Raw genomic sequence first — 25,976 nt, forward strand, 5'->3', positions numbered from 1 at the left:
CTTGTACTGCGCTGGGTGGAACGGGGCTGTCCCTGCCATGCCATGACCCATCTCATCTCCTATTGCCCTCGGCCAGCCCGTCGCTCTGAGGACTCTGCCCCCTGCCCCACGTCCCTATTTCCCCCATGGGGGATCACAAATATGTTTAGCACCAGGCCCACGAAAGGTTAATCCAGCCCTTTTTGGGGTGCAGGCTCTGGGATAGAGTTGGGGTGCAGGAGAGTTGCAGGCTATGGGGAGTTTGAGTGAGGGATGCAGGCTCTGACCTGGGGCAGGGGATTGGGGTACAGGAGGGGTTGCGGATATATGGGCTCTGGGAGGGAGTTAGCAACTCAGCACGTTATATAAGAGAAATGAGCTGCAGTGAGTGATTTCATATAGACATAGAAACTGATAAAAGACATTTTTAAATATTCAAAATGTGAGAGGCAGAGTTTGAGGGGGGGAGGGGGTGTCTGTACAATATTTCACCGCATTCAGTCTCTTGGCTGGAGCAGTAACGTAGCCCTGCGTAGGCCTGCCCAGAGGATTCAGCATCCAGGAGTGGCCTTGGACAGCGTTGGAGCGACGGCGCTGCAGCGCGCCAGGACCGCTCCTGGATGCAGCGTGCTGAGACACAGGGGCTTGGGGGAAGATGGAGGCGGGGGCAGCCTCCCACATACTTGTGGGGGCACCTGTGGAAAATTGCCCCACTTGCCCCCGGGCAGCCCTGGCCCTGGCTCTGCAACACTTGTATAGGATAGAGAGAAGCTGCGGTGATTAAGCTTTGACAGGCTAGGAATTGGAGGCCTGTGCCTTTAAAACCCCTGTCCCAGGAACCCGCCCTCTGCTCCGGGGCTGACATGCAGCGTCCTGTGAGCAGAAAGAAAACCTCCTCTGCACCCCCGACACCCCTAGATTAGCGAGCACAGTGGGTGGCTCATCCCACAGGGTCACTGTTCCCCCCCCTCCGTCCCTAAGCGGGGGTTTTGTACCCGCACGGGGTCTGGCAGCGTCTCCCCCCGGGCTTAACCCCGGCTCCCACACCCCACCCCTGACTTTTCCCCTTCAGCCCCTCTGCCGCTCGCTACAGTAGCTTGAGCCCCCCGGCCAGTAAATTACTGTCTCCTGCTCAGACCCTGACAGCCCCGCGCGCTGCGTTTTGCCCCCTTAATCCTTTTAACTCCTCCAAAGAGGAGGCAGCAAATCGTAAGCAGAAGTAAGGGCAGAGAGAGGGCAGTGGCTACAGCGAAGGGTACTGGGCATGCTCAGTTCGGGTGCGCATGCTCAGTACACCCAAGTAGGGAATTGGGAGCGAGAGCTGTTTGTGTAGGTTCACCGGCAGGGGGCTGAGGCAGAGGCAGCAGTGGCTGTTGCAGGTCAGGAGGGGGGAGGGGGGAGGGGGGAAGAAGGCACATGTGCTTTGCAGCCTTCCCCTCCCCTCCCCCCAGCACTCCCCTGGAGGAGACAGGGAGGGGGCTTCCGGTCTGGTGGGAGACAGGAATCTCTGCAGTGGACCTCACTCACCTTAGCAGCTGCTGGGTCTTTGGTGGTGAGTGTTTGACCCCGTGATTTCCCCATAGGTTTGTAATATTGGGTTGGTTTTGTGGTTTTCGGTGGTGTTGCTGTTTGAGGGTGAGTTTGTGCCTGCCTGCGTCTGTTGATGTTTCAAAACTAAACTCGGGATCATGTAACCCAGGAAGAAAGCCCCGAGCGGGTGCTTAGTGCTGTGAATTCTAGGTGAGAGAGAGAGAGGGAGGTTTGGAGGAGGAAATCAAATACATCAAGGGGGGAGAATGTGAAAGGTCTGCAACACGGCAGGCTGAGACTTTTATCTCTCCCTTCTCCCCCGTGAGAGAGGGGAAACTGAGGCAATGAGTGATCTGATTCCCCTCCCCAAATTATTTTGCAAAGGAGGGGGACGGGAGCGCCTATCCAAACCAGTTCCCTTTCCATCAACTCTGCTTCCCCTGCTGCAAGACCACTGAAGGGGCTGAGTATTTCCATTAAACTCTGGCTCCTTCATTTGGCCTGCAACAATAAAATAGACCGGCTTTGGGGGGGAGGAATACCCCCCCCCCAAAGCTGTGTGGACATTAAGTTTTTTTTTTTTTGGCGGGGGCGTGATAATATTCCGGATCGATCAAACACCCAGCTCAGCCTTCTAGCCATTCAGCAGCTCTAGGGCAGGGAAGGAAGGTGCTCTTGGTGCAGAGTCGTCACAAAACAGGGGTGAATTTAGTGGGGGGGGGGTCCGGTTGAAATCCCGCCCAATGCAGCCACACAGAATAGCTGGCGGCGCTGGGAGAGGCCAGGAGTGGAAGCAGGTGGCCTGGGGGTGGGGGGACATTTGCCCTCAGTCCTGGGCTCTGGGATGGACTAGACTGGGTGGGTGGTGGGTTCAGTCTAGTCTTCCAGCCTGTTGCTCTCGCTGGGGTGTGTGGTTTTCATCTGGCTCCACCAAAAAGATCAAACAAACCCAGTAGAAAAGGGGGGTTAGAGAGGCGGGAAGGAGTTTGTAAGGGGTTAAAGTGACCCATCAATGAAAGAGTAAAACCAGAGTTTGACTGGGTTTCCCCCTAGCCACCACTCCTGCAAACACTGGGCAAGGGGCAGCCCCAACCCCCACCAAGGCTATGGTGAGGGGCAGCAGGGGAGGAAGGAAGCCACATGTGATGGCAGTCCCCTCCCCCCCAGCACCCACCACCCCCTCTCCGGCCCCCAAACTCTGTCCCAGAGCCTGCACCCACCCCTCCGCACTCCCTCCCAGAGCCTGCACCCCTCCACCCATCCTGCACCCCACACCATGCCCCAGTCCGGAGCCTGCACCCAAACTCTGTCCCACTCAGCCCTGGGCAAAGCTCTCCTTGGCTGGCTCCCAGCCCCTCTCAAAGGGTTGCAGCTGTCTGGAAGTGCCTGCCTTCCACACCTTCCTCATTCATACCTCATTCATTCAACAGGTCAATTGATTACAAAGTGGGTGGAAGAACTTGTTCTACTTCTAGCAAAAAGACATTTTTCTTTTACCTTAATTATACTACCTTAGGGGCCAGCTATAACATTACCAAGGTTCAATATAAAGTCATATAAAAGTTATACAAAAATGCATAATGCAGAGATTTATCTTTAACTGCACTGATTGACTGCTGTGTGCAGTAACATAGTGACCCCTGGGTCTTTGAATGAGGCTTTATACTTGGGGGGGGGGCGAGCGGGTGGGCAAGCGGTGGGTGGGCAAAGAGGCAAGCAGTGAGCCAGCAGGGGTTCTAGGGGCGGGCATGGGGGTTTCTGGCAGGGGAGGGAGAAGGTGAAAGGAGGCAAGTGGTGGGTGGGGCATTGACTAGGAGGGACACAGTAAGCCAGCGGTGGGCTAGGGGGTGAAGAGGGGTGTGATGGTGGGGCCGAGCGGGGAGGGGTCGGGTCCTATTTTACTGCTGTGATCTGGTTACCCTTTGTCACCCCCCTCCCCAAACCTTCCTTTTCGGCCCACAGCTGTTTCGGCGGGGTGGCGCTGGGGAAGCAGGATTTGTTTCCGTGGGCCGGGAGGCGCTGGGGGGGGGGAGGAGGGCACAATTTTATATTAATAAGGAAATATTTTATAATTTTTAATAAAATAAACATTATTGAAGAAAATCAGTTGTACAACTATCAAAACATGAATTATTTGCCTAATATGAAAGTGAAAATCAGCTAATTAATACATAATTTTGTTGTTATGTATATAATCATGAAAAGTAAATAATACATGGAAGAAATGAAATGGGTTCTTTTTAAGTGGCTTTTTTTTAGTCATCCCTGCTGGGGCCCCGTCAAAACTGTTCGAATTGGGCCCCGCACTTCCTAAAGCCGGCCCTGGGCCCGGGAAAACTGCCGCCAGCTCCCGGTGTGTGCGGGGCGGGGGGAGCCCAGCCGGGCCGTGCTGGGGCTGGGACAGAGGCATGTGGGGGGACAGAGGGGGGTGGGAGCCGGGGTGCGGGGGGTAAAACACCCCCAGATGGGGTGAGCCAGCTGCAGTGGTTGCAAAAATAAGGGGGGGGGGTGGGGCAGAGGGGCTTTTCCTGCCCCCCTTCCCAGGATCTCAGCTCCCATTTCCCAGAGCCGTGTCCTTAAAGGCCCAGTGCATCGCAGAGCCTGGACAGGGCCCCTCTCCTGTATAAGATGCTACTGAGCTGCTAAAGGAGACTTGGTCCAGGGAAATATTTACAGCCCCCCACGAAAAAATATCATTGTCACAGGTACTTACTTTTAGTGTTTAAAAGAATCCAGTTCACAGTTTCTATGTTTGTGTAAAGCCGCCCAGCGCTTCATAAATGTGTCTTAGCCAGGGTGCCTGATCCCCTGCGTTTCACTCCTCTTGGAATCCAGTCTGTGCAGTTTCACGCCTTTAAATTAAAGTTCCTTTTAAAAATATTATTTCTATTACTCAGAGCTCTTCATCCTAAACTTCATTAACATTGTGCAGAGGGATATCATTGTGCCATGGAATTCATATTCTTAATAGCAAATAATCATGGGAAATATTAACTGTCAAGCTATGAGCAACTATCACATCTCAGGGTGATACTGTTAACAGTTCCTGTTTCTATTGCACTATTGTAATTTGAGTTCAGTGCTGACTGATTTAAATACATAAATAAATTTGTTTTTCTTTTATTACCTTGTTGTATCTGAGCCTTTGGGGCGTACTAGCTTCATGCTTTTACAGCTTCCCTTTCCAAAGGATCCATATATCTAGAATGGCTGTACAATCCCGTAACATTCAATGCCATTGTGCACTTAGCTGTACCTTAACGAATAATTTTACTAAAATTTTACTAACCAATCCTAACATTGTAACAAAATTCTCCATCGAATCATACCCCACTCCCTTAATTAATTTACACCTACCAAAATCAATTATGTAACAGACAAAAACAATCAAAGAACCAGACAGAGATCATACAGACAAACAATAGGGAAGTGGGGACAATAGAGACAAAACAATAAAGAAATGAGGATTTCCCAAGCACAACTATTGATAAGTGGTTTGGAATGCTACCAAACTAAGTTTTCTTTAACCATTTTAAGATCTGTTTCTTTATCTGGTGATAGTGCGGGCTATTAGGACAGGGTCTCCTTTTTAACAGCCTGATACTACATTGATTTAAATGCAATTTAGATGGAATGTGGTGATGTGACTTCCTGCTTCTTAGCTCATGGCTCCTGCTCTCGTAATATAGCTGCAGACAAAGGCCATAGGCCTCACAATATGGGTACAGGAAAAGGCCTTATCCTTACAGAATCAATCAGTGGAATCCCTCATTCACGGCATCAGGAAGGGAATTTCACTCGCTGCAGTAACTGGTCACAGGGATGGTAAGAGATACAAGCAATGGTAGCCCCTCTGCCCCATGGGGTAGGAGAGCATGAGGCGCTGAATATTTTTCCTGGAACTGGTTAAACGAGCGTTGGGGTGAGCAGGGGACTAACCCCTCAGGGATCAGAAGCTACAAGGCAAATATCCACAGGCACCCAGGCTGCCCAGGGCCCTGGTCTGATTTACGTGCAGGATTCAGATCTCAGCCACGCTGGTGACAGACAAGAGTCACTGCTGGGTATGGCAGGGGAGGTGAGTGCGGATGGGCCAATGGGCTCGGTCTCTGCCTGCCGTTACCAGCTTTGCCCGTTACTTTGGTGTACACTCGTTTATTAGGGTTACTCTTCGGGGGGGGGGAATTCTGTAATTCTATCAATGTACTGCTTGTGTCACCTGTGTTCTCATAGAGTGCTCTACTTCTCCCTGCTGCAAGTCGGCTCCCAGTGGAGCTATCCTGCAGGACCTACGTTCCCCAGGGCTGGGTTCTTCCAGCCCCAGAATCAGATGTGCGCACGCACCCACACAAAGGACTGGATTAATCAGCACTCCCAAGCTGACCCCTTATATATCCCTAGACTCAGCAGGCTGTGTTGAGCAGCACCTCCAAGCTCCCACCCTCATATGCCCCAGGTTCAGCACGTCCCTGTCTCCACTTTCACGTTACAGTCGTTCTGGTAGTAACCCACTTGATGAGCAAACCCCACAGGATTTTTGGGTGCTGCGGGGATCTTTAGTTTAGGTACGAGAAGGAGCATTGCTGCAGCACAACTGGGGTAGCCACAAACACCCATGGGCAGTGAGGGGGCGGGTGGGGAGAGCGAGAGCGAAGCAACCAGCTTAACCATGAAAGTTATTTATTGACCGGTAATAACCGTAGGGGAGCCAAACAAAACAGTTATAATACTAAATCTAACTTAATTTTGATTATAAAAGTCAGGTTTAGAAAACTATAACTGATCATACAAGTCAGGGTCAGAAGGCTATACCGAGAGAGAGACAGAGCTGGGTTCTCACCACTGCATGATGCTTGAATCGATAGGGGTTCCCAGGTGATGGTGGTAGCTGAGGGTCTGGAGTGCTGGAGACAGGCAGAGCCCCCAGCACGATCAGTCAGGAGAAGATGAAGTCCCAATGGAACTGATGCAGATTTTGGATCCAGGCATCAGAGCACTTACTTGAGCGTGGGTAGGGGGTTTTGTAGGGAAACAACAATGGTTCAAGGGAGATCACTAGATTTGTTTTTGTGTAAACTGATGGCTCAAGGGCATATACCAAAGTTGTTTTGTTCAAGCTAGACAATAGGAACTGATCATTCCTGGTTATGGGTGGTGTTCTTCCAGGGAGCTCACAATGCAATTAGGCAGCATCAATATTTTGGATACCAATAAAGGATTTATTAAAGCTAATGTTAAAAAAAATTACATAACACACAGGTTAAGAAAAGAGTGTGTGTACATCTGGGTTTAGTGCTCAGATTATCCACAAATACAAAGTTCATTTTAAAAGTCAAAGATAATGAAGTATATAATTAGCAATAACTCAAATTTAGGGGAATAAATTTAACAATACAGTTTAGATATTAGAATCCGAATACTTGGGTAAGTCACTCATGAAAAGTTATACGGAGAGTTGTTTGTCAAAAGCAAATATATCAATGAGCCTAAATTGTCTCTCAGTAATTGAGAATTTGCAGGCGTGGATTCATTAACATCTGGAGCAGAGACTCCCCCATGATGCATTGCTTCCCTGTTTTTCTGGTCCCAGAGTTCAGTGCAGTTCTTGCCTTGGAATCTCTGTTCTCCAGTCTGTATGCTAATGGAGGTGCCGCCCTGTCCCATCTTCTCTGTAAATGAGGCTAGGGGAGTTGCCTTAATCCTGTCACCCTTGTCTGGGGGGGTTAAGTGTGTCTCCCATGACCCTTTCATTGCTTTCTTATTAGTCTTTCTTCTGACTTGGTTCAAGCAGAGGCTGGAGTGGGGTGGTGTAGTAGTTCCGGGGTGGGGCTCGTCCCTTCCTGGGGCGCCTGAAAGCCAGGCCGCCCCGCTACAAAGCGAATAACAGTTAGGGCCCCGACCTTTGGGTAGGGGCTAAACACACAATTGATAGTTCAGGGCTCAGGCCCCTATGCAGGGACTGAGCACACAATTAACAGTTCTAGAGCTCAGGCCCTTATGCAGGGGCTGAGCACACAATTAACAGGGAGAGTTTAAAAGTGCCTTGTGGGATTTAGTCGTGCTGGGAGGGCCCTGGCCTGGGTGGTAATGAACTAACTGGGTTTCTTTCCAGCGTGGCAGAGTCCAGAGCGTCTGTCTGCAGGGAGAGAGCCTGGGGGGAATCGGACTGTGACATGCACTCAAGCCCCTTCTGAAACCTTCCCAATCACCCAGACAGGCTGAGGAATCACATCCAGATTTCACTAAAGATCGTCCCTTCTTCCAGGTGACAGGGAAGGGAAATGGCTGTGATGGAGTCAACTCAGGTAGGGGATTTTCAGGGAGCTGCTGGATGGCGGGAGGGAGAGGCAGGGAGGAGACAGGGTGTGATAAACCTGCTGATTTTCTGAGTAGGAAGGGGCATACCACCATTTGTCAAAGAGGTCATAGCTCTCCTGGGCAGTGCTGGGAACATTTTCCATACTCTCAGTGCTGGAGCCTGAACCCAGTGGCCAGAGGCTGCTGTGAAATACGAAGGGAAGCTTTTGGGATTCCTGTCCCTGTCCCTGGCTCAGTGCTCTGCTTGCCATATCAGCCTGTGGCAGGCGAGTGTGTGGTAATTGCTAAATGAGAAGACCCTGCCCTACTCCATCTGCTCCGTGGGGGACAAGGAAGTCTCACCTCTCCTCCCCGCCTCATGAAGACTCCTGGTGCTCTGAGCAGTGTGGGTGTTACTCTGGTCCTCCCAGAGATTCCAAGAAGTTTTTTTTCTTCTTCCTCTCCTGTGCCTAGTGGGATTGTGGCTGGGGCAGCAGGGGCTGAGTGGGGGTCTCTTGTTGTTTCAGTTGCTGGTGACCTTCGAGGAGGTGGCTGTGTATTTCACCCAGGGGCAGGGAGCTCTGCTGGACCCCAGTCAGAGAGCCCTCTACAGGGACGTCATGCAGGAGAACTATGAGATGGTGACCTCGCTGGGTAAGGGATTCCTGTCCCCTCGGTTATTAGAAGCCATGAGATCTTCATTTCTGACTCTGGTCAGGTTCTTCCCTGGTCAGTTAGATTGGAGGGGAATGGGTTCCATGATACGCAGCTGCCACGTGAGAGGGACTTTCATTGGGACACGGGTATCAAAACCTAATGGACATGCGAAACCAAGCCCACCCCTCCAGCATTCGGGGGGCGGGGGGGATAGAAGTCATTCATTGTCCTGTCTGTATTGTTTCTTACTGATGCACAAAATCCCTCTTCATTTCCCTTCTTGGGAATAGCTCCAGCCCTGGGGAAGACTGTGGGATCTGCAGATTTAGAAATAGGAAACGGTCTAACTCCAGAGCTGTGTGCGCATCAGCAAGGCCCAACAGCACATAGATCCTGGGAACTCCTTGTGAGGGCGTAACAATTCCCCCCACCTCCCCAGACGTCTGCTTCTCCCAAGAGGCCTCAGTGATCATGTTCCCGTGCTGTTGGATTCCATGTTCCCCCAGCAGATCTTGGAGAGAGGTACCACTCACAGAATGCCCTTTGTGACAGACACTCTTCCAATCCGCCATGTGCCCCGACCTTGTCTCTTTTCACTCCCTGTTCAGGATTTCCCATTCCCAAACCTGAACTGATCTCCCACCTGGAACGAGGGGAAGAACTGTGGGTCCCGGATCTCCAAGTCTGTGAGGAAAGAGAGATCCTGAGAGGCAATCGCACAGGTGAGGACTGAAACAGAAACCATCTGGTGAATGAAGGAAAAAGTTGAGAATCCCAAAAATATGCTGTGAGTAAGAGCCCTTAGTTCTTCCTCACCTCAACCAGGGCTGTAGTCAACAGGTACCATTCACGGCTTTCCACGCGTCCTGTTAGCTGCAGGAGTTTCCTTCCCAACTTTCCATCCCTGGGAGTGTTTGGGTGGAATCTGGAGCAAAATCCAGTTGCTCAGTCTTCACTATGTTAGCGTGTTGGGTTTTCCCTTGGTGCTATTCCTCTTTCTCCCCAGCACAATGACTCCTGTCTGGATTGTCTCTATCTCCCAGCAGGTGATGAGACAGTGGATCAGAAGAAGGATGGGAATCATCATGAGGAAGTTCCTAGGGAAGTGGAACCACAGGGGACCTTTGTGGGAAGAGCTGAAGGGAGTTTATCCCAGTGCTTGGAAGAGGGAGAAGACTGGGGAAATTGGCAGAAGTCAGAGAGGCGACTGAAAAACCACCGAAAGAAGAAAGTGGATGAATCTATTATATGTGCAGGAGGAGACAAGGATCCCACAGCCCAACAGACCAATCCTAAGGAAGAGAAACCCTATCAGTGCCTCGAATGTGGAAAAGGGTTCATTTTCAGATCACAGCTTGTGACACATCAGACAATCCATACTGGAGGGAAACCCCTTCAGTTCTTGGCCCATGGGGAAAGCTTCAATAACTGCTCAGATCTTAATAACCATGGGAAAAGCCACATGGGAGAGAAACCCTATCAATTCCTCGAATGTGGAAACTGTTTGAATTGGAAGTCAGAATTAATTACACATCAGAAAATCCAGACAGGGGAGAGACCCCATAAGTGCTTGGATTGTGGAAAAAGTTTCATAGAGAGGTCACACCTTATTCAACATAAAGCAATCCACACAGGAGAGAGACCCCACAAGTGCTTGGACTGTGGGAAAAGTTTCATACGGAGGTCAAACCTTATTAGACATCAGGCAATCCACACAGGAGAGAGACCACATAATTGCTTAGACTGTGGGAAAAGTTTCTTTGACAGATTTTCCCTTTCTAAACATCAGGCAATCCACACAGGAGAGAGACCCCACAAGTGCTTGGACTGTGGAAAAAATTTCATATGGAGGTCAAACCTTGTTAAACATCAGGCAGTCCACACAGGAGAGAGACCCCACAAGTGCTTGGACTGTGGGAAAAGTTTCACACAGAGGTCAAGCCTTGTTAAACATCAGGCAATCCACACAGGAGAGAGACCCCATAAGTGCTTGGACTGTGGGAAAAGTTTCATAGAGAGGTCACACCTTATTAAACATAAAGCAATCCACACAGGAGTGAGATCCCACAAGTGCTTGGACTGTGGGAAAAGTTTCATACAGAGGTCAAACCTTATTAGACATCAGGCAATCCACACAGGAGAGAGACCACATAATTGCTTAGACTGTGGGAAAAGTTTCTTTGACAGATCATCCCTTTCTAAACATCAGGCAATCCACACAGGAGAGAGACCGCACAAGTGCTTGGACTGTGGAAAAAAATTCATTAGGAGGTCACACCTTGTTCAACATCAGGCAATCCACACAGGAGAGAGACCCCACAAGTGCTTGGACTGTGGGAAAAGTTTCATAGGGAGGTCACAACTTATTAAACATGAAGCAATCCACACAGGAGAGAGACCCCACAAGTGCTTGGACTGTGGGAAATGTTTCATACAGAGGTCACACCTTATTAGACATCAGGCAATCCACACAGGAGAGAGATCCCACAAGTGCTTGGACTGTGGGAAAAGTTTCATAGAGAGGTCACACCTTATTAAACATAAAGAAATCCACACAGGAGAGACACCCCACAAGTGCTTGAACTGTGGGAAAAGTTTCATACAGAGGTCACACCTTATTAGACATCAGGCAATCCACACAGGAGAGAGACCCCACAAGTGCTTGGACTGTGGGAAAAGTTTCATACAGAGGTCACACCTTATTAGACATCAGGCAATCCACACAGGAGAGAGATCCCACAAGTGCTTGGACTGTGGGAAAAGTTTCATAGAGAGGTCACACCTTATTAAACATAAAGAAATCCACACAGGAGAGACACCCCACAAGTGCTTGAACTGTGGGAAAAGTTTCATACAGAGGTCACACCTTATTAGACATCAGACAATCCACACAGGAGAGAAATCCCACAAGTGCTTAGACTGTGGGAAAAGTTTCAGGAACAGATCAGCCCTTTCTAAACATCAAGCAATCCACACAGGAGCTAAACTTCTGTGACACTGAGAGAGAAAGGGTTAAGCAACTTGCATGTAATAGACCCAGTTCAACCTTTAGAGACATGTTAAAAAAGTGTGTCCATGTTAGATAAGTTTACATTTCAAAGCTCAAACTTATGTTAAAGACCTGGAAGAAGATGGTAACTGTAGTAGGCTATAAAAAGCTACAAAGAGTCCTATGGCACCTTATAGACTAACAGATGTATTGGAGCATAAGCTTTTGTGGGTGAATACCCACTTTGTCAGATGCATGTGGTGGAAATTTCTAGAGGCAGGTATAAATATGCGGGCAAGAATCTGCCTAGAGATAATGAGGTTAGTTCAATCAGGGAGGATGAGGCCATCTTCTAGCAGTTGAGGTGTGAACACCAAGGGAGGAGAAACTGCTTTTGTAGTTGCCTAGTCATTCTCAGTCTTTGGCCTAGTCTTCACTTACCGGCTGGTCCGGAGGCACGCAATCGATGTTCTGTGATGGATTTATCGCGTCTGGTTAAGACGCGATAAATCGATCCCGGATCGATCCCGGAAGTGCCCACAATCGGCGCCGGTACTCCCGCTCTCCGAGAGGAGTACGCAGCGTCGACGGGGGGAGACTTCCGGCCGCGTCTGGACCCCGGTAAGTCCGGACTAAGGTACTTCGAATTCAGCTACGTTATTAACGTAGCTGAATTTGCGTACCTTAGTCCGAAGTCCGGACTAAGTGGGGACCAGCCCTTTGTTTAATCCTGAGCTCATTGTGTCAAATTTGCAAATGAACTGAAGTTCAGCAGTTTCTCTTTGGAGTCTGGTCCTGAAGTTTTTTTGCTGCAGGATCCCTTTTAAATTTGCTATTGTGTGTCCAGGGAGGTTGATGTGTTCTCCTATATGTTTTTGTATATTGCCATTCTTAATATCTGACTTGTGTCCATTTATTCTTTTACGTAGGGATTCTCCAGTTTGGCCGATGTACATAGCAGAGGGGCATTGCTGGCACACGATGGTGTATGTTACATTGATGAACGTACAAGTGAATGAACCGGAGATGTTGTGGCTGATCTGGTTAGGTCCTGTGAAAGTGAAATGAATTATATTAAAGAAATAGAATGAATTAAAGAATGCTGTATGTACCTTTAAGTAGAAATGAGAAATGCTGCAAGCCAGGGGGGCAGAAAAGCAGACATTAACTGCTTAACTTGCCACTTAAGGGCAATTGGTGAAGCATTAGTCTTAGATCGATAAGAGTTAACAAGGAAGCAGGATATGCATATTGTGCTCCATGCATATTTTACAATTTTGCTCTCTCTGTCCCTTTGTTTAGTTCGCACCCTTTTATCTGTATAAATAAGACTGTTTGAATCTTGCATGGGGGCTCACATTATCTGAATGTATTAGCAGAGTGCTGTGCTAATAAAACAGAGTGGTCTGACAAACTATGAGTCCTGAGTCTAACTTCGACAATTTGGAGGTTCCACCGAGATGGCAACCGTCTTCACTGGGGCTGTGTGATTCCTGACTGTTTTTGTAGGACGACCGTGGTAGCCGGCACCTGGGCATTTGGCCCGAGCGGTCCTCCTCCTGAACGGAAGGGCGCACGACCACAGTGAGGTCTACGCCATTGAACCTGTTGGTTCCCACTCTGTTCTGGTACGGATCCCGGGATCTGACATCAGGAATCTGGTCAGGTAATTATTTCTGTGTTTTGTCCGGACTGAGGACAGTCCTGTCTCTGTGTCTATCTGTCCTCCTGTGGAGTGTTTGAGTCTGGGTGCCATCTCCGTCCGGGGATCGGCCGACCAAGGGGTTCCTGTCCCCGCGGTCTGAGTGAGTGAAATCTGAACAATCGCAGCCGCACCGCACCTTGGGTAAAACCCTTGGTGTGAAAGCAAGGGCGACTGAGTCTCATAGACTCATAGACTCATAGACTTTAAGGTCAGAAGGGACCATTGTGATCATCTGGTCTGACCCCCTGCATGCTGCAGGCCATAAAACCGTCCCTACCCCTTCCCTGGACTCTGCTGTTGAAGTCCCCAATCCTGTTTTTAGTGACTGCAATCGGCAGAGACCCTCCTGCTAGAGATCCCTGCCCCATGCTGCGGAGGAAGGCGAAAAACCTCCAGAGGCTCAGCCAATCTGCCCTGGAGGAAAATTCCTTCCCGACCCCAAATGTGGCGATCAGTAAGACCCCGAGCATATAGGCAAGAGTCTCCAGCCCGACCCCGTTAGCCATTATACTATTTACCCACCCTTGCTTGGCTTTCCTTGACTACTATGTTTTACCATTAAACCATTCCCTCCATAAACTTATCTAACTTTATCTTAAAACCAGACAGGTCCGTCGCCCCCACCGTTTCCCTCGGTAGGCCGTTCCAATATTTCACCCCTCTGACGGTCAGAAACCTTCGTCTAATTTCAAGTCTGAACTTCCCCACGGCCAGTTTGTATCCATTCGTTCTGGTATCCACGTTAGTACTAAGCTGGAATAATTCTTCTCCCTCCCTTGTATTAATCCCTCTAATATATTTAAAGATAGCAATCATATCCCCTCTCAGCCTTCGCTTTGTCAGACTAAACAACCCAAGCTCCTCTAGTCTCCTTTCGTACGACAGCTTTTCCATTCCTCTGATCATCCTAGTGGCCCTTCTCTGCACCCATTCCAGTTTGAGTTCATCTTTTTTAAACATGGGAGACCAGAACTGCACACAGTACTCCAAATGAGGTCTCACCAGCGCCTTGTACAACGGAAGCAGGACCTCCTTATCCCTACTAGATATACCTCGCCTAATGCATCCCAAGACCGCATTGGCTTTTTTCACCGCCACGTCACATTGTCGACTCATAGTCATCCTGCGGTCTACAAGAACCCCTAGGTCCTTCTCCTCTTCCGTTACTTCTAACCAATGCGTCCCCATCATGTAACTAAAATTGTTATTAGTCATCCCCAAATGCATCACCTTACACTTTTCACTATTAAATTTCATCTTATTTCTGATACTCCAATTCACAAGCTCATTCAAGTCTCCCTGCAGGATATCCCTGTCCTCCTCCGAATTTACAACGCCTCCCACCTTCGTATCATCTGCAAATTTTATCAGCCCACTCCTGCAATCGGTTCCGAGGTCAGTTATAAATAGATTAAATAAAATGGGTCCCAAAACCGAACCTTGAGGCACTCCACTAGTAACCTCCCTCCAACCCGACAGTTCACCCTTTAATACAACCCGCTGCTTTCTCCCCAGTAACCAATTCCTTATCCACTTCTGGATTTTCATATCGATCCCCATGTTTTTCAGTTTAACCAATAATTCCTCATGGGGTACAGTATCAAACGCTTTACTGAAATCCAGGTATATTAGGTCCACCGCATTTCCCTTATCTAATAAATCCGTTACTTTCTCAAAGAAGGAGATCAGATTCGTTTGGCACGATCTGCCCTTCGTAAAACCATGTTGTAATTTATCGCAATTGCCACTACCCTCCAGGTCCTCAACTAGTTTCTCTTTCAGAATTTTCTCTAACACCTTGCACACTACAGATGTTAGACTAACAGGCCTGTAGTTACCCGGATCACTTTTTTTCCCTTTCTTGAAAATAGGAACCACATTAGCTATTCTCCAGTCTAACGGGACCACCCCCGAGTTTACAGATTCATTAAATATTATCGCTAACGGGCCTGCTATTTCCCGCGCCAATTCCTTCAATATTCTCGAATGTAGATCATCCGGTCCTCCCGACTTAGCCCCATTAAGGCGTTCAAGTTTTGTTTCCACCTCGGATACGGTAATCCCCCATCCCGAATGCCCCTCTATAGTGGTGCTAGTATCCCTAATACCTTCATTGGCCTCATTAAACACCGATGCAAAATATTCATTAAGATATTGCGCCATGCCTAGATTGTCTTTTATCTCCTCTCCGGCAATAGACTTCAGCGGTCCCACTTCTTCTTTCTTTGCTCTCTTCCTATTTATGTGGCTGTAAAACCTCTTACTATTGCTTTTAATTCCCCTCGCTAGTTCCAACTCTACACGGCCTTTGGCCTTTCTCACTCTATCTCTACATTCTCTGACTTCACTTAGGTACATTTCCTTACTGATCCCTCCCCTCTTCCACTCTTTATACGCTTTCTGTTGGCTCCTTTTTTGTGTTGCACCGGGCATCGCTCTGACGAACCCGAATTTCCTTCTTGTGTGATTGGTGTATGTAAAGTCCTCCTGTATTGGTAACCAGACATCTAAGTCGGGACAGTTCCCTAAAGGAACGCCGGCTCAGTTTTAGGAAGGGTCCGGACTCCTGTAAATTTCTGGAAAAATGGTCTAGGCTAACTCAGGGAGATCCCAAAACTCAGTGGCCACTGTTAAAACCTTGGAACAAGGACCGAGTGGACATCTTAAAAAAACAAACTCGGCCAGTCTAAAACTAAATTGGCTAAAGGAGAGGTTAATTGTTTCATGCAGTGGTGGGAAGAGGCAAATCGTAGGTGGACAAAATCAAAACTCGCCTCTCTCAAATATTCAAATAATAAATTAAAAGCTTTATTAAAAGACTCCTCTCCCACCACCAGACTGAGCGCTCCCCTTCACCCTGTTCTCTGACAAAAAAAAACAACAACCCCTGATCGATCCCAACTCCCTTCATACTCCCCTCTTTGTAAAAAGGATAAAATGCCCCTTGTTCTGTTCCCCTTCATTGTCTGCCTCAGAAACTGATTCTTTAGTGTTCCATTACCAATTCAGCAAGGAGGGTGGGCTCCTCAACTAGCCCCCACCCTTCCTGGTCCCTTTCCTTAAGCATTTCTTTCAAAATTGTGAAATGACCACAATATCACTCACAAAAATGGTTCATTGGAAAAAGCGGGATTGGGCCCAGACAAGCAGGCAAGCAACAGATAAAGAAACTAAAAAAAAAAAAAAAAAAAAAAAAAAAAACACAAACAAACAGGTTGGAAGCCCTTAGGGCATAGTGTCAGGAGTAAGTGCAAGTATGAACCCCTAGAACAATATTTAAAATGGTGAAATCTGAGTTGATAAAGGTGTCATTTTGGGAAATAAACAAGTGATTTAAGGAAAGAGAGTGAAAAGTTAACTCTACAGAGGCTGGAGAGAATTAAACAGTTAAACTTTGTGATCTAATTAAAATCATTTGATTATGGACAATTGAGTCAAATTTGCTAAAAGAACATGGGGGGGTTCTATTGGAACTTAACTGCCCCAAATGTATAAAGGTAATGTAATCTATGTACAGCTATGTAAAAACAAAGCAGTGTAAGAGGGATGTTAAGGGAGAGAAAATGTGTATGTATCTGTCTGTCTGTGGGAATATGTGAGGTTTGTAAAACTCCTGTTTTGTAAGTTTAAGATAAATTGGTTTTGTTTTGTTTATAGTGCTACTAAAAATCCATTTGACTCTTTTAATTCAAAGTTGCAAAACTGACAGACCTTTTTGCCAGACACAGGTAATCAGAGTTGGTTGACTTTGAGATTTGGTATTTAACCCTTAAGGTGTAACTTGATTCTTTACAAAATTTAAATGTTTTCAAATAAAGACCAAGTCATGACTGCAGCAGGACAGTCAAAATCAGAAAAATAGGGAGAGATTCTGGATTCTGTTTGTTTGTTTGTTTTTGTAACAAAATAGCAAATGAAAGCTTTAGGAAAAGAATAAAGACAGTGGCCCTCTGAAGCAACAGCAGGGGTGAGGTGCACAAAACAAAAAGAAGCAATGTTAGAAACACTGAGCCTTAAAATGGCTCTGTGTAATCAGATTGTCACTTTGATAAGGGTACATAAAACTCTGTAAGAACAAAAGAAACAGTTACACCGTATGTAAAAATTAATATGGCTAATGTTTTAAAAGTTAAAGTATAGAAGGAATGTGCAGACGTGTGCAGTGTATATTATAGAGGGGGTAAAAGAAATGCAAAAGAAACATGCTACTTAATTAAAATCCTATTAGGGCTCTAAAGGAGCCACAATAGACTGTGTTTTCTTTTTCAGATCTGTGTGTTTTGGAAGCAAGAGTTAAAAGTAATCAAAATTCTGGTAAAAGTTAATTGTGTTCCTTTTAAGACAGAGTCTCTGAGCTCTGCTAATGGTTTTGAATCCAAAAGCCAAGCCTGTGATGATGCAAATTATCTAACTGATAAAGGAAGTGAGAGAACTGCCAGCACAAAGAAGTTGCAGATAAAGAACATACCTGGTCAGCAAACAAATTGTCTAAATAAAAGGCAGGTATAATAAGATACCTTTAATTAAAATAAATTTAATGTTAATAAGTACCCCTGTAACAATGTCTAATGTGTATGATTTTTTGGGGAAAAAAGAAATCCTTTATGGTAATGATGCTTTTCAGCTGTTACCTGTGAACAAACTTAAAGCTTAATACAGCAGGAAAGACATTGTAACCTTGGTCTGCTGTAAAGGGAAAACTGAGGTACACCACCTCATGGATTTAATGACTGAACAGTGGGATAATTTCCCCATAACTCTTAAAAGATAGAAGCCATTAAAACCTGGCCTGCCTATAGAACAAAAACACAGGAAAATATAGAGGTAATTCCTCTTGTTTTGCATGCAATCAGCAAGGGTATTTGTAAAAGAAAGGAATATTTTAAGCAATAATGAATGCCATCCCAAAAGGGGTAGAAAAAATGTTATTTTTGTCTTTCAGAAAAAGCTAATATCAGCTACAGGACAACCTAATAAGAAACAAATAAAAGTGGGAATGCTTATCCATCCATGCCTGTTGCTCCAAAGCCCTGTAGTAAAGACATCTCACTAGGATCCTGTATGTGGGATAAAATGAATAATGAGACCAAAGTACTGTATAATGGGCTATGTGTATGTGTTAATTCTTGGGGGGGGGGGGGGGGAAGTGTTTTAAAAGAATGGAAGTGTTAGCAACCTTCCAATAGACAAATATAAATGTAATGTAAGTACTGTGTTTACAAAAGGTAAAAAGGTAACATAGTTCCTAAAACAAACAAAAGGGCAATGTGGGAAACCGAACCATTCATATTATACATGCAAATGGAAACATGTTAAGAATTGCCACTGCAGAAAGACATAACAGCTTACCATTGGTATAATATATTTTCTGAATGGTCTCCCACAACTACTGGCGTACTAATGTTACTAACCCTAATTGTTTTTGATTTTAAATTGTATGTGTTTAATTGTAACGTTTGAAATGTGCTGTTGGCTAAAACAAATGTATGTAAAGCTAGAGCCACAGGCCCAAATCACCTCCCAGTATTTTCTATTACGTGGACTAAATAAGAAGTGACACTGGCGATTAATAATCTTAGTGTCAAAAGGGGGATATGTAGGAGCAGGATCTTATAATGTCCCATAAGAATTAATGTATGATTTGATTTCATCCCTGTCAGCCACCCTTTTTGAATAGCAGAAAGGAATGACAGACCAGAACAATCCTTATGACTGATTATGGTCACCCTTTTGTTTTAGAATAAGTTATAATGTCTACTATGGTTTCCTATATGTATTACAAAGTAGGCCTCTAGTTAAATATACATTTCTTTGTTTTAAGGTTTAGTAAGAAAGAAACAGGATTCTCTATTGTGTCTATGTTAAGTAGATTAGAGGAACATTGAAGGCCTGGGTCTCAATGTAAATTGTCTTGGTTATTGATTGTAAAACTTAGCAAGGTTTAATTTGCAATGCCTTTTTGCTCCATATAAAATACTACTGTTTGTATTCCCAATCTGTGTGAATAAGGAATGTATGTATCAGGAAAAGATAAGGTGTGAAGGCCATTGTTATAGCCAGAGTCAAGGAAGAAGAAGTAAAGAGACTTAAAGGACATCAAAGAATCATCAGGTACTGCTTACTATCCAGATGGCTGTTAAACTGTCTGGCATCACAGCGTGCATACATGCTTCGCAGTGTAAGAAGGCACCCCCCCAGCAAACCAATCACCTCAGGACCACGCAGAGTCAATTTTGACTCCAGAAGAAGACGTAGAGGAACAGCCTGCAATACCTTACCATCTACGCTCTCGTAAGGGTTGCCAGAAGCAGACGAGGACCTAAAGCAAGGCCCAAAAAGAAGCAGTAGTGAGCCTAGCGCCTGCTGCCTGGTGGATGTAAAACCGTGACTGCGGTTCCCTCCGTTGAGGTTGTCCGAACCGGAAGGGCCTTGCCTCCAACATGAGCCTCTGGTGGCGCCTGTTCCTCAGCTGCTGGTGTCTTAAGGTCTGGGGAGTCCACAATGACAATTCTTTTATCCAGCAGCAAGTGTGGATAGCTCAGACTCTTAATATTTCTAATTGCTGGGTCTGCAGCCACATCCCAGCCCACTCTCAAGCTGGTGTTCCTGTCCTGGGAATCCCACTCAATTCCCCAGACCTCACTGGAGGACTTCATCCGTTTAACAAAACATGGAACAATAATGACACTTGGGAAGCAGTGGGAATAAATGTATCTAAATGGATAAGTGTGGTGGAGGGAAAAGGTCATTGGTGTTGGGTGTGTAATGGGACAGGGCTGGATCTGGGAAAAAGTCATTGCCTTTAGCATATTGTGGCCAATGGTGTATGGGATTATTCGAACAAAACTAAAGAGTGGCGGGCCGGGTATGGGGATATGAATTTTTTCTCGACCTGGGATCAAACAGAAAAATCAATCTCCTGTTCCCCCTACAGTAATCTTAGTGAAAACAATACAATCTTTCAATGCCATGCAAATAACACCACTCCTCGTAAGGAGAATTACCCTGTGCCCTTTGGAGGATATTACTCCTCCTTTGTAGGCACCTATGTGACAAATGGGTGCAACCGACCCTTCCCAGCCTTAATAGGCTATTATTGGGTTTGTGGGACCAAAGCTTATACTGTGTTACCAGCTAACTGGTCAGGTATCTGTTATCTCGCCCGACTCTTCCCACAATTCCGAGTGCTTCCCACGAGAACGCCTTCGTAATTTCAGGCGAAGAAGAAGGGACTTATCAGATGCCCAATGGTATGTAAATAACATAAGCCCCTTGACCTGGGAAGAGGCCATTGGCAGTTCCCTTATCCCACTTGGGGGAGTAATACACCATGCAAAAAGGCTCCTAAGGTTACAAGCAGTAGTTGAAATAATGGCAAATGAAACCGGAGAGAGTTTAAAGACCCTGGCCAAAGAAACAGGGGCGATCCGACAGATGGCCCTCCAAAACCGTCAGGCATTGGACATAGTGCTGGCCGCCAAAGGAGGGACCTGTGCTCTCATTGGAAAAGAATGTTGTGTGTTCATACCTGACGACACCGATGAGGTAATAGATTGTGCTAGTCACTTAGAACAAATTGCATATCTTCCCCATGAAGAGCCAAGTTCTTTATGGAAGTGGCTAAGTAACCTATTCAATTTCTCTGGCATAGGAAACTGGTTGTTTCAGGGAGCCCTGACTATCCTGTGTGGAATCCTAATGATTTTTGTATGTTTTCAGTTAATCTCCTGTTGTATCCAGAATTGTGTAAGGTATGCCACCAAGGTGACTGCCCCAAAACAGAGTGCTAATATGATGATGTTAAATATCACTGATGAACCAAGAGATAAAGAACTATTAATATGTGGAACCCAGTAATTGTTGGTCTTTGCGTAAGCTTGACCAAAAGGAGGGATTGTGAAAGTGAAATGAATTATATTAAAGAAATAGAATGAATTAAAGAATGCTGTATGTACCTTTAAGTAGAAATGAGAAATGCTGCAAGCCGGGGGGCAGAAAAGCAGACATTAACTGCTTAACTTGCCACTTAAGGGCAATTGGTGAAGCATTAGTCTTAGATCGATAAGAGTTAACAAGGAAGCAGGATATGCATATTGTGCTCCATGCATATTTTACAATTTTGCTCTGTCCCTTTGTTTAGTTCGCACCCTTTTATCTGTATAAATAAGACTGTTTGAATCTTGCATGGAGGCTCACATTATCTGAATGTATTAGCAGAGCGCTGTGCTAATAAAACAGAGTGGTCTGACAAACTATGAGTCCTGAGTCTAACTTTGACAGTTCTATGATGGTATCGCTGGTATAAATATGTGGGGAGAGTTGGCATTGAGGTTTGTTGCATGGATTGGTTCCTGAGTTAGAGTTACCATGGTGCGGTGTGTGGTTGCTGGTGAGAATATGCTTAAGGTTGGTGGTTTGTTTGTGGGCGAGGACTGGCCTGTCTCCTAAGGCCTGTGAAAGTGATGGATCTTTGTCCAGGATGAGTTTTAGATGATGATGCATTGGAGAGGTTTTAGATGAGGATTGTAGGTGATGGCCAGTGGAGTTCTGTTGGTTTCTTTCTTGGGCTTGTCTTGCAGCAGGAGGCTTCTGGGTACACGTCTGGCTCTGTTGATTTGTTTCCTTATTTCCTCGTGCGGGTATCCTAGTTTTGAGAATGCTTGGTGAAGATCTTGTAGGTGTTGGTCTGTATCTGATGGGTTGGAGCAAATGCGGTTATAGCTCAGCGGTTGTCTGTAGATGCTGGATCGTGTGGTGTGTCCGGGATGAAAGTTGGAGGCATGAAGGTAGGCATAGCGGTCGGTGGGGTGGGGTGGTGTTAACGTGACTGTCACTTATTTGTACCGTGGTGTCTAGGAAGTGGATCTCCCTTGCAGATTGGTCCAGGCTGAGGTTGATGGTGGGGTGGAAACTGTTGAAATCATGCTCCAATACGTCTGTTAGTCTTTAAGGTGCCACAGGACTCTTCGTCACATTTTACAGATCCAGACTAACACGGTTACCCCTCTGATACTTGTAGTAGTCTATATTTGCCTTTATCTTGTTAGAGGTTAACAATGGAACCAAACAGTTCCTATCTAGGGCTGTATTCTGTTAATTCAGAGATCAAAAGGGAATAATAACATTTAGATGAAACTTGGGTGTAATAATGTCATTGCATGTCTCTTTGAAGTTTGTGGTAAACTGTCTATGAACTTCTTTATGGATAATTACCTTATGTTAATCCATGTGGTTAATTACTGGTGATGCTTAGGAAATAGAAGTTTACTTCAAAAGCCTAGTGAACAATAGTTCTCCCAAGGACTGCCTGCTGATGAGAGGCTGCAAAAATCTGTATAAAAACTCTTGGGACCTGATCCTTTTCTTTCCGATCTTGTTAAGCTTTATTCAGAGGAAGTTTGAGTCATAAGATGGAGATCTCCGGTCCCATCTGGACTGCCCTGATAGCGAACATTTTTACATGGACTATAACCTCGTGAAAGGATTCTGAAAAGGACTCTTTGCAATTCTAAAGCACCATCTCTACAGTGAAACTGATCTAAGCACTCTATTCATGTCTGTATGTATAATGATCTTTTAACCAATACTCTCACTCTCTTTTCTTCTTTTAATAAATTTTAGTTTAGTTAATAAGAATTGGCTATAAACGTGTATTTGGGTAAGAACTGAAGTATTCATTAACTTGGTGAGTAATTCAGCAAACAGCAGAGGCTAACAGCGGGAGTTTGCCTGGGATCTGTCAGAGAGGAGGTACGCTAAGTGCTGCATCAGGGGGGCTGTGCTGGTGAGTATCTGAGTGTCTGTGTTGCAGGGGACAGTTTGTCAGTTTGACCATGTGCTTGAGTGTTTGATTGTTTGTTTGAACAGTGTGAATTGGGAGTGCTTTGTTCCATGTGGGCCTGACTGTTATAAAAAGGCAGTCAGCAGCGAACCAGCTGTGTGGCGAACAGCGGAGGCTAGCAGAGAGAGTTTGCCTCTGGGTTCACCTCAGGAGAGCCCACTAAGGCTTGCATCTTGCGGGCTTCTGTGAATTGCTGCAAGAGCTGAGGAAGCTTTTAGAAGGAAGCAGTTATGGAAGGTGAGCGTTCAGTTGTTGTAACCTGCACAAGTTGTGCCATGTTTGTCTTTCTTTCACAGGAGAGAAGTGAGAAAGTGCAAGCTGCTTTCCATATTGGAAGAGAAGGTTCGACGTCTGGAGAAATAAGTATCAACCGTGCGTTGCCTACGAGAAAATGAAGATTTCCTGGACAGATGTCAGGATATGCTTGTACGGGCACAACGTTCTGAATATTCAGAGCAGGCTGCCCAGAGGGGACAGAGGGACGGTGAAGAAATTTGGCAGCATGTGACCTCCAGAAGAAGAAAGAGAAGCGTCCATGTACCAGCAATGGAGATACAGGTGAACAACTGTTTTCATGTTGCACGTGGCAATAGACTATATTGGTAAGGGATGCAAGGAGAGTATGGGTCACGATGCAAACTGCAGACACACACACACAACTAAAATTAATCAATGTAAAGTTTTATTGGGGATAATTACAAGGGGTAAGGGAGCAGTGTTTGATTAGCTAATAGAGTTAATGAAACTTAAAACACACAATGACTAAAATATCTACTAACAATATTTATAAACAAAGATGCAGCATTTAGTAATAACTGATACTTACAAATACAAACCAACGCATAACGACCGGCAAACGTAGACACTCTGTTTGAAACACGTGAGCTGAGAGGCTTCGAGGTGATCAGGTTCGGTTACGGGTGTACACAGGATACACAGGATTTGTTTTTCTTTCTCCTCTCCCTGCCTGCACATGGCAGGCAGGCCCATAAAGTATCAACTATGACATCATAGAAGTGTCATAGGGGACAGGGCCCAAAACCTGTTTGTGTTGGTTTCTGATTGGCACGAGCAAAGTTTACACCGAGTAGGGGAGCAGGTGCCTCAAAGTCTGGCTTCCCCCCAAAAGGTGAGGAAATGCATATTGTTTTAGAATGCGTGCAACACTGAATGACAAAAGAAGAGGCCAGGGCAATACCGGTATGGGAAAGTTTTACAGGATGCAGACAGGAACTCATCTCAACAGCCCGATTCACAATAGAGCTGCAGCCATCCCAGGTGTGTGTAAAGAGCTGCTTAGCAGTGACAGCGGCAGTGTCGGTTTTAGTAGGGATGGTTTCCACCCTGGATCTTTCTAAAACAAAGTCCGTGGATGCATACACAGCTGAGAAACTTTGGCAGCTAGAAACTGAACCAAATTCCTCAGCACCTACACTGTTGCGTTCTACAGGCAAGGATTCATTCTGAGCTAACTCAATCAACTCACTTCCACCCCCTTCAGTTGCAGCAAACTACTTGCAAAAGCTAGCAGAAGTTTTACTCCTTCAGGAGTACTTTTAGGCAATAATTCATTTTCCCCAGAAATTTTGTCCTTTCCCTTTTCAGCTACGGGTTGCTCTGCAGAAACATCTTCCTGAGCATCTTTCTGGGTTTCAGTTGAGTCTAGAACAACTTCTGAGACAACTGACATATCCTCAATCATCAGAAGCTGAGAGACACATTCTGTCTGCTCCTCAGAGAGAAGATTGGAGACAAACTCTTCCCCAGCAGATAAACTGCCATTCTTAACAGTCACCAGGTTTGGAATTTCTTCCCCTTTGTTTCCAGACAAACTTTTGGAGATTGGGATATCTCCCTCCATGGGCAAGTTATTACCCCCAACACACACAGTCCTAGGAACACTTCCTTCCTGGGTTTTAGTTGAGTCCAGAATCACATCTGGCAAAACTGACAAATCCTCAGTCAGCATAAACTGAGAGGTACTTTCTGCCTGTTCCACAGACAGAACACTGGAGACAGTTTCTCCCCCGGCAATTAAACTGCTTTTCTGACTAGACAAACAGTTTGAACTTCCCTCCCCCTTGTCACAGACCACATGGTTTTTCAGAGACAAACACTGGGAGATTGGGATGGCTTTCTTAACAGGCAAATCGCCACTCCCAAGAGACAAACCATGGGAGACAGTTTCTCCCTCATACTCATTGAGCTGAACCTTCGGAGATCCTGTCCGCTGGCAATTGGGCTAACATCCCTGGTAGGGTTACCATATTTTGTGCCTCCAAATGGAGGACACTCCCCGGGGCCCCGGCCCCGCCCCCAGCCCCGCCCATGCCCCAACTCCGCCCCCTCCCCTGCTTCCCACGAACATTTAATTCACGGGAAGCCTGAAGCAGGTAAGACGGGGTGTGGGGGGGAGGAGGCGCAGCCCAGGCTGGCCCCCCCGGCGGCTCCAGCCTGGGTCGGCTCGGGCCCTGGGGTGCCGGCCCCGGCCGACCACCCCCGGCAGCCCGGCCCGGCTCCCCGGCTCCGCGGGCCCGGCTCCCCGACCCCGGCCCGGCTCCCAGCCCCGCGGGCCGGGCCCGGCTCCCCGGCTCCGCGGGCCCGGCTCGCGGCCCGGCCCGGCTCCCAGCCCCGCGGGCTCGGCTCCCGGCCCCCCGGCCCGGCCTGGCCCCCGGCCCGGCACCGCGCGCCCGGCCCGCACCAAGCCCCCGGCCCCGCAACCCCGGACCCGCACCGGCCCTGGCCTAGCCTCCCGATTTTCCCGGACATGCCCGGCTTTTGGGGATTTCCCCCCGGACGGGGATTTGAGCCCCCAAAAGCCGGACATGTCCGGGAAAATCCGGACGTATGGTAACCCTAATCCCTGGGTTCCCCACTGTAGCCCTAACAGTGGGTCTCCTCCATACATCGCACTGACGTCTTGCGATCACCTGGGGAGGCCCGTGGGGAACCAGGCACCCCTACTTATAGTCAGACTC

At 46.8% G+C, this 25,976-nt stretch overlaps 1 protein-coding gene across 8 annotated transcripts; it reads left to right on the forward strand.

Annotated features, from left to right (window-relative positions):
* The first annotated feature begins 1,108 nt into the window (after nt 1–1,108).
* On the forward strand, nt 1,109–24,875 carry LOC135975000 (zinc finger protein 850-like). Of its 8 annotated transcripts, none has more exons than XR_010592076.1 (6): nt 1,109–1,531; nt 7,622–7,814; nt 8,334–8,460; nt 12,382–22,941; nt 23,295–23,556; nt 24,604–24,875. XR_010592076.1 is itself a non-coding variant. In XM_065564885.1 (6 exons), exons 4-6 carry the CDS (start codon nt 8,958–8,960, stop codon nt 11,456–11,458), a joined length of 2,091 nt encoding a protein of 696 aa, XP_065420957.1. In that variant the 5' UTR covers nt 1,169–1,531; nt 7,622–7,814; nt 8,334–8,460; nt 8,754–8,957; the 3' UTR covers nt 11,459–16,368. The 8 variants fall into 8 exon arrangements, 7 of the variants coding, with proteins under 7 accessions (XP_065420958.1, XP_065420957.1, XP_065420956.1 ...); XM_065564885.1 differs by lacking the exons at nt 23,295–23,556; nt 24,604–24,875 and adding exons at nt 8,754–8,985; nt 9,072–9,185 and having other exon boundaries at nt 1,169–1,531; nt 9,510–16,368; XM_065564884.1 differs by lacking the exons at nt 23,295–23,556; nt 24,604–24,875 and adding exons at nt 8,754–8,985; nt 9,072–9,185 and having other exon boundaries at nt 1,171–1,531; nt 9,507–16,368.
* The last annotated feature ends 1,101 nt before the right edge of the window (nt 24,876–25,976 follow it).

Source organism: Chrysemys picta, chromosome 12 (assembly GCF_011386835.1).
Source record: "Chrysemys picta bellii isolate R12L10 chromosome 12, ASM1138683v2, whole genome shotgun sequence".
In the NCBI taxonomy this organism is placed as follows: domain Eukaryota; kingdom Metazoa; phylum Chordata; order Testudines; family Emydidae; genus Chrysemys; species Chrysemys picta.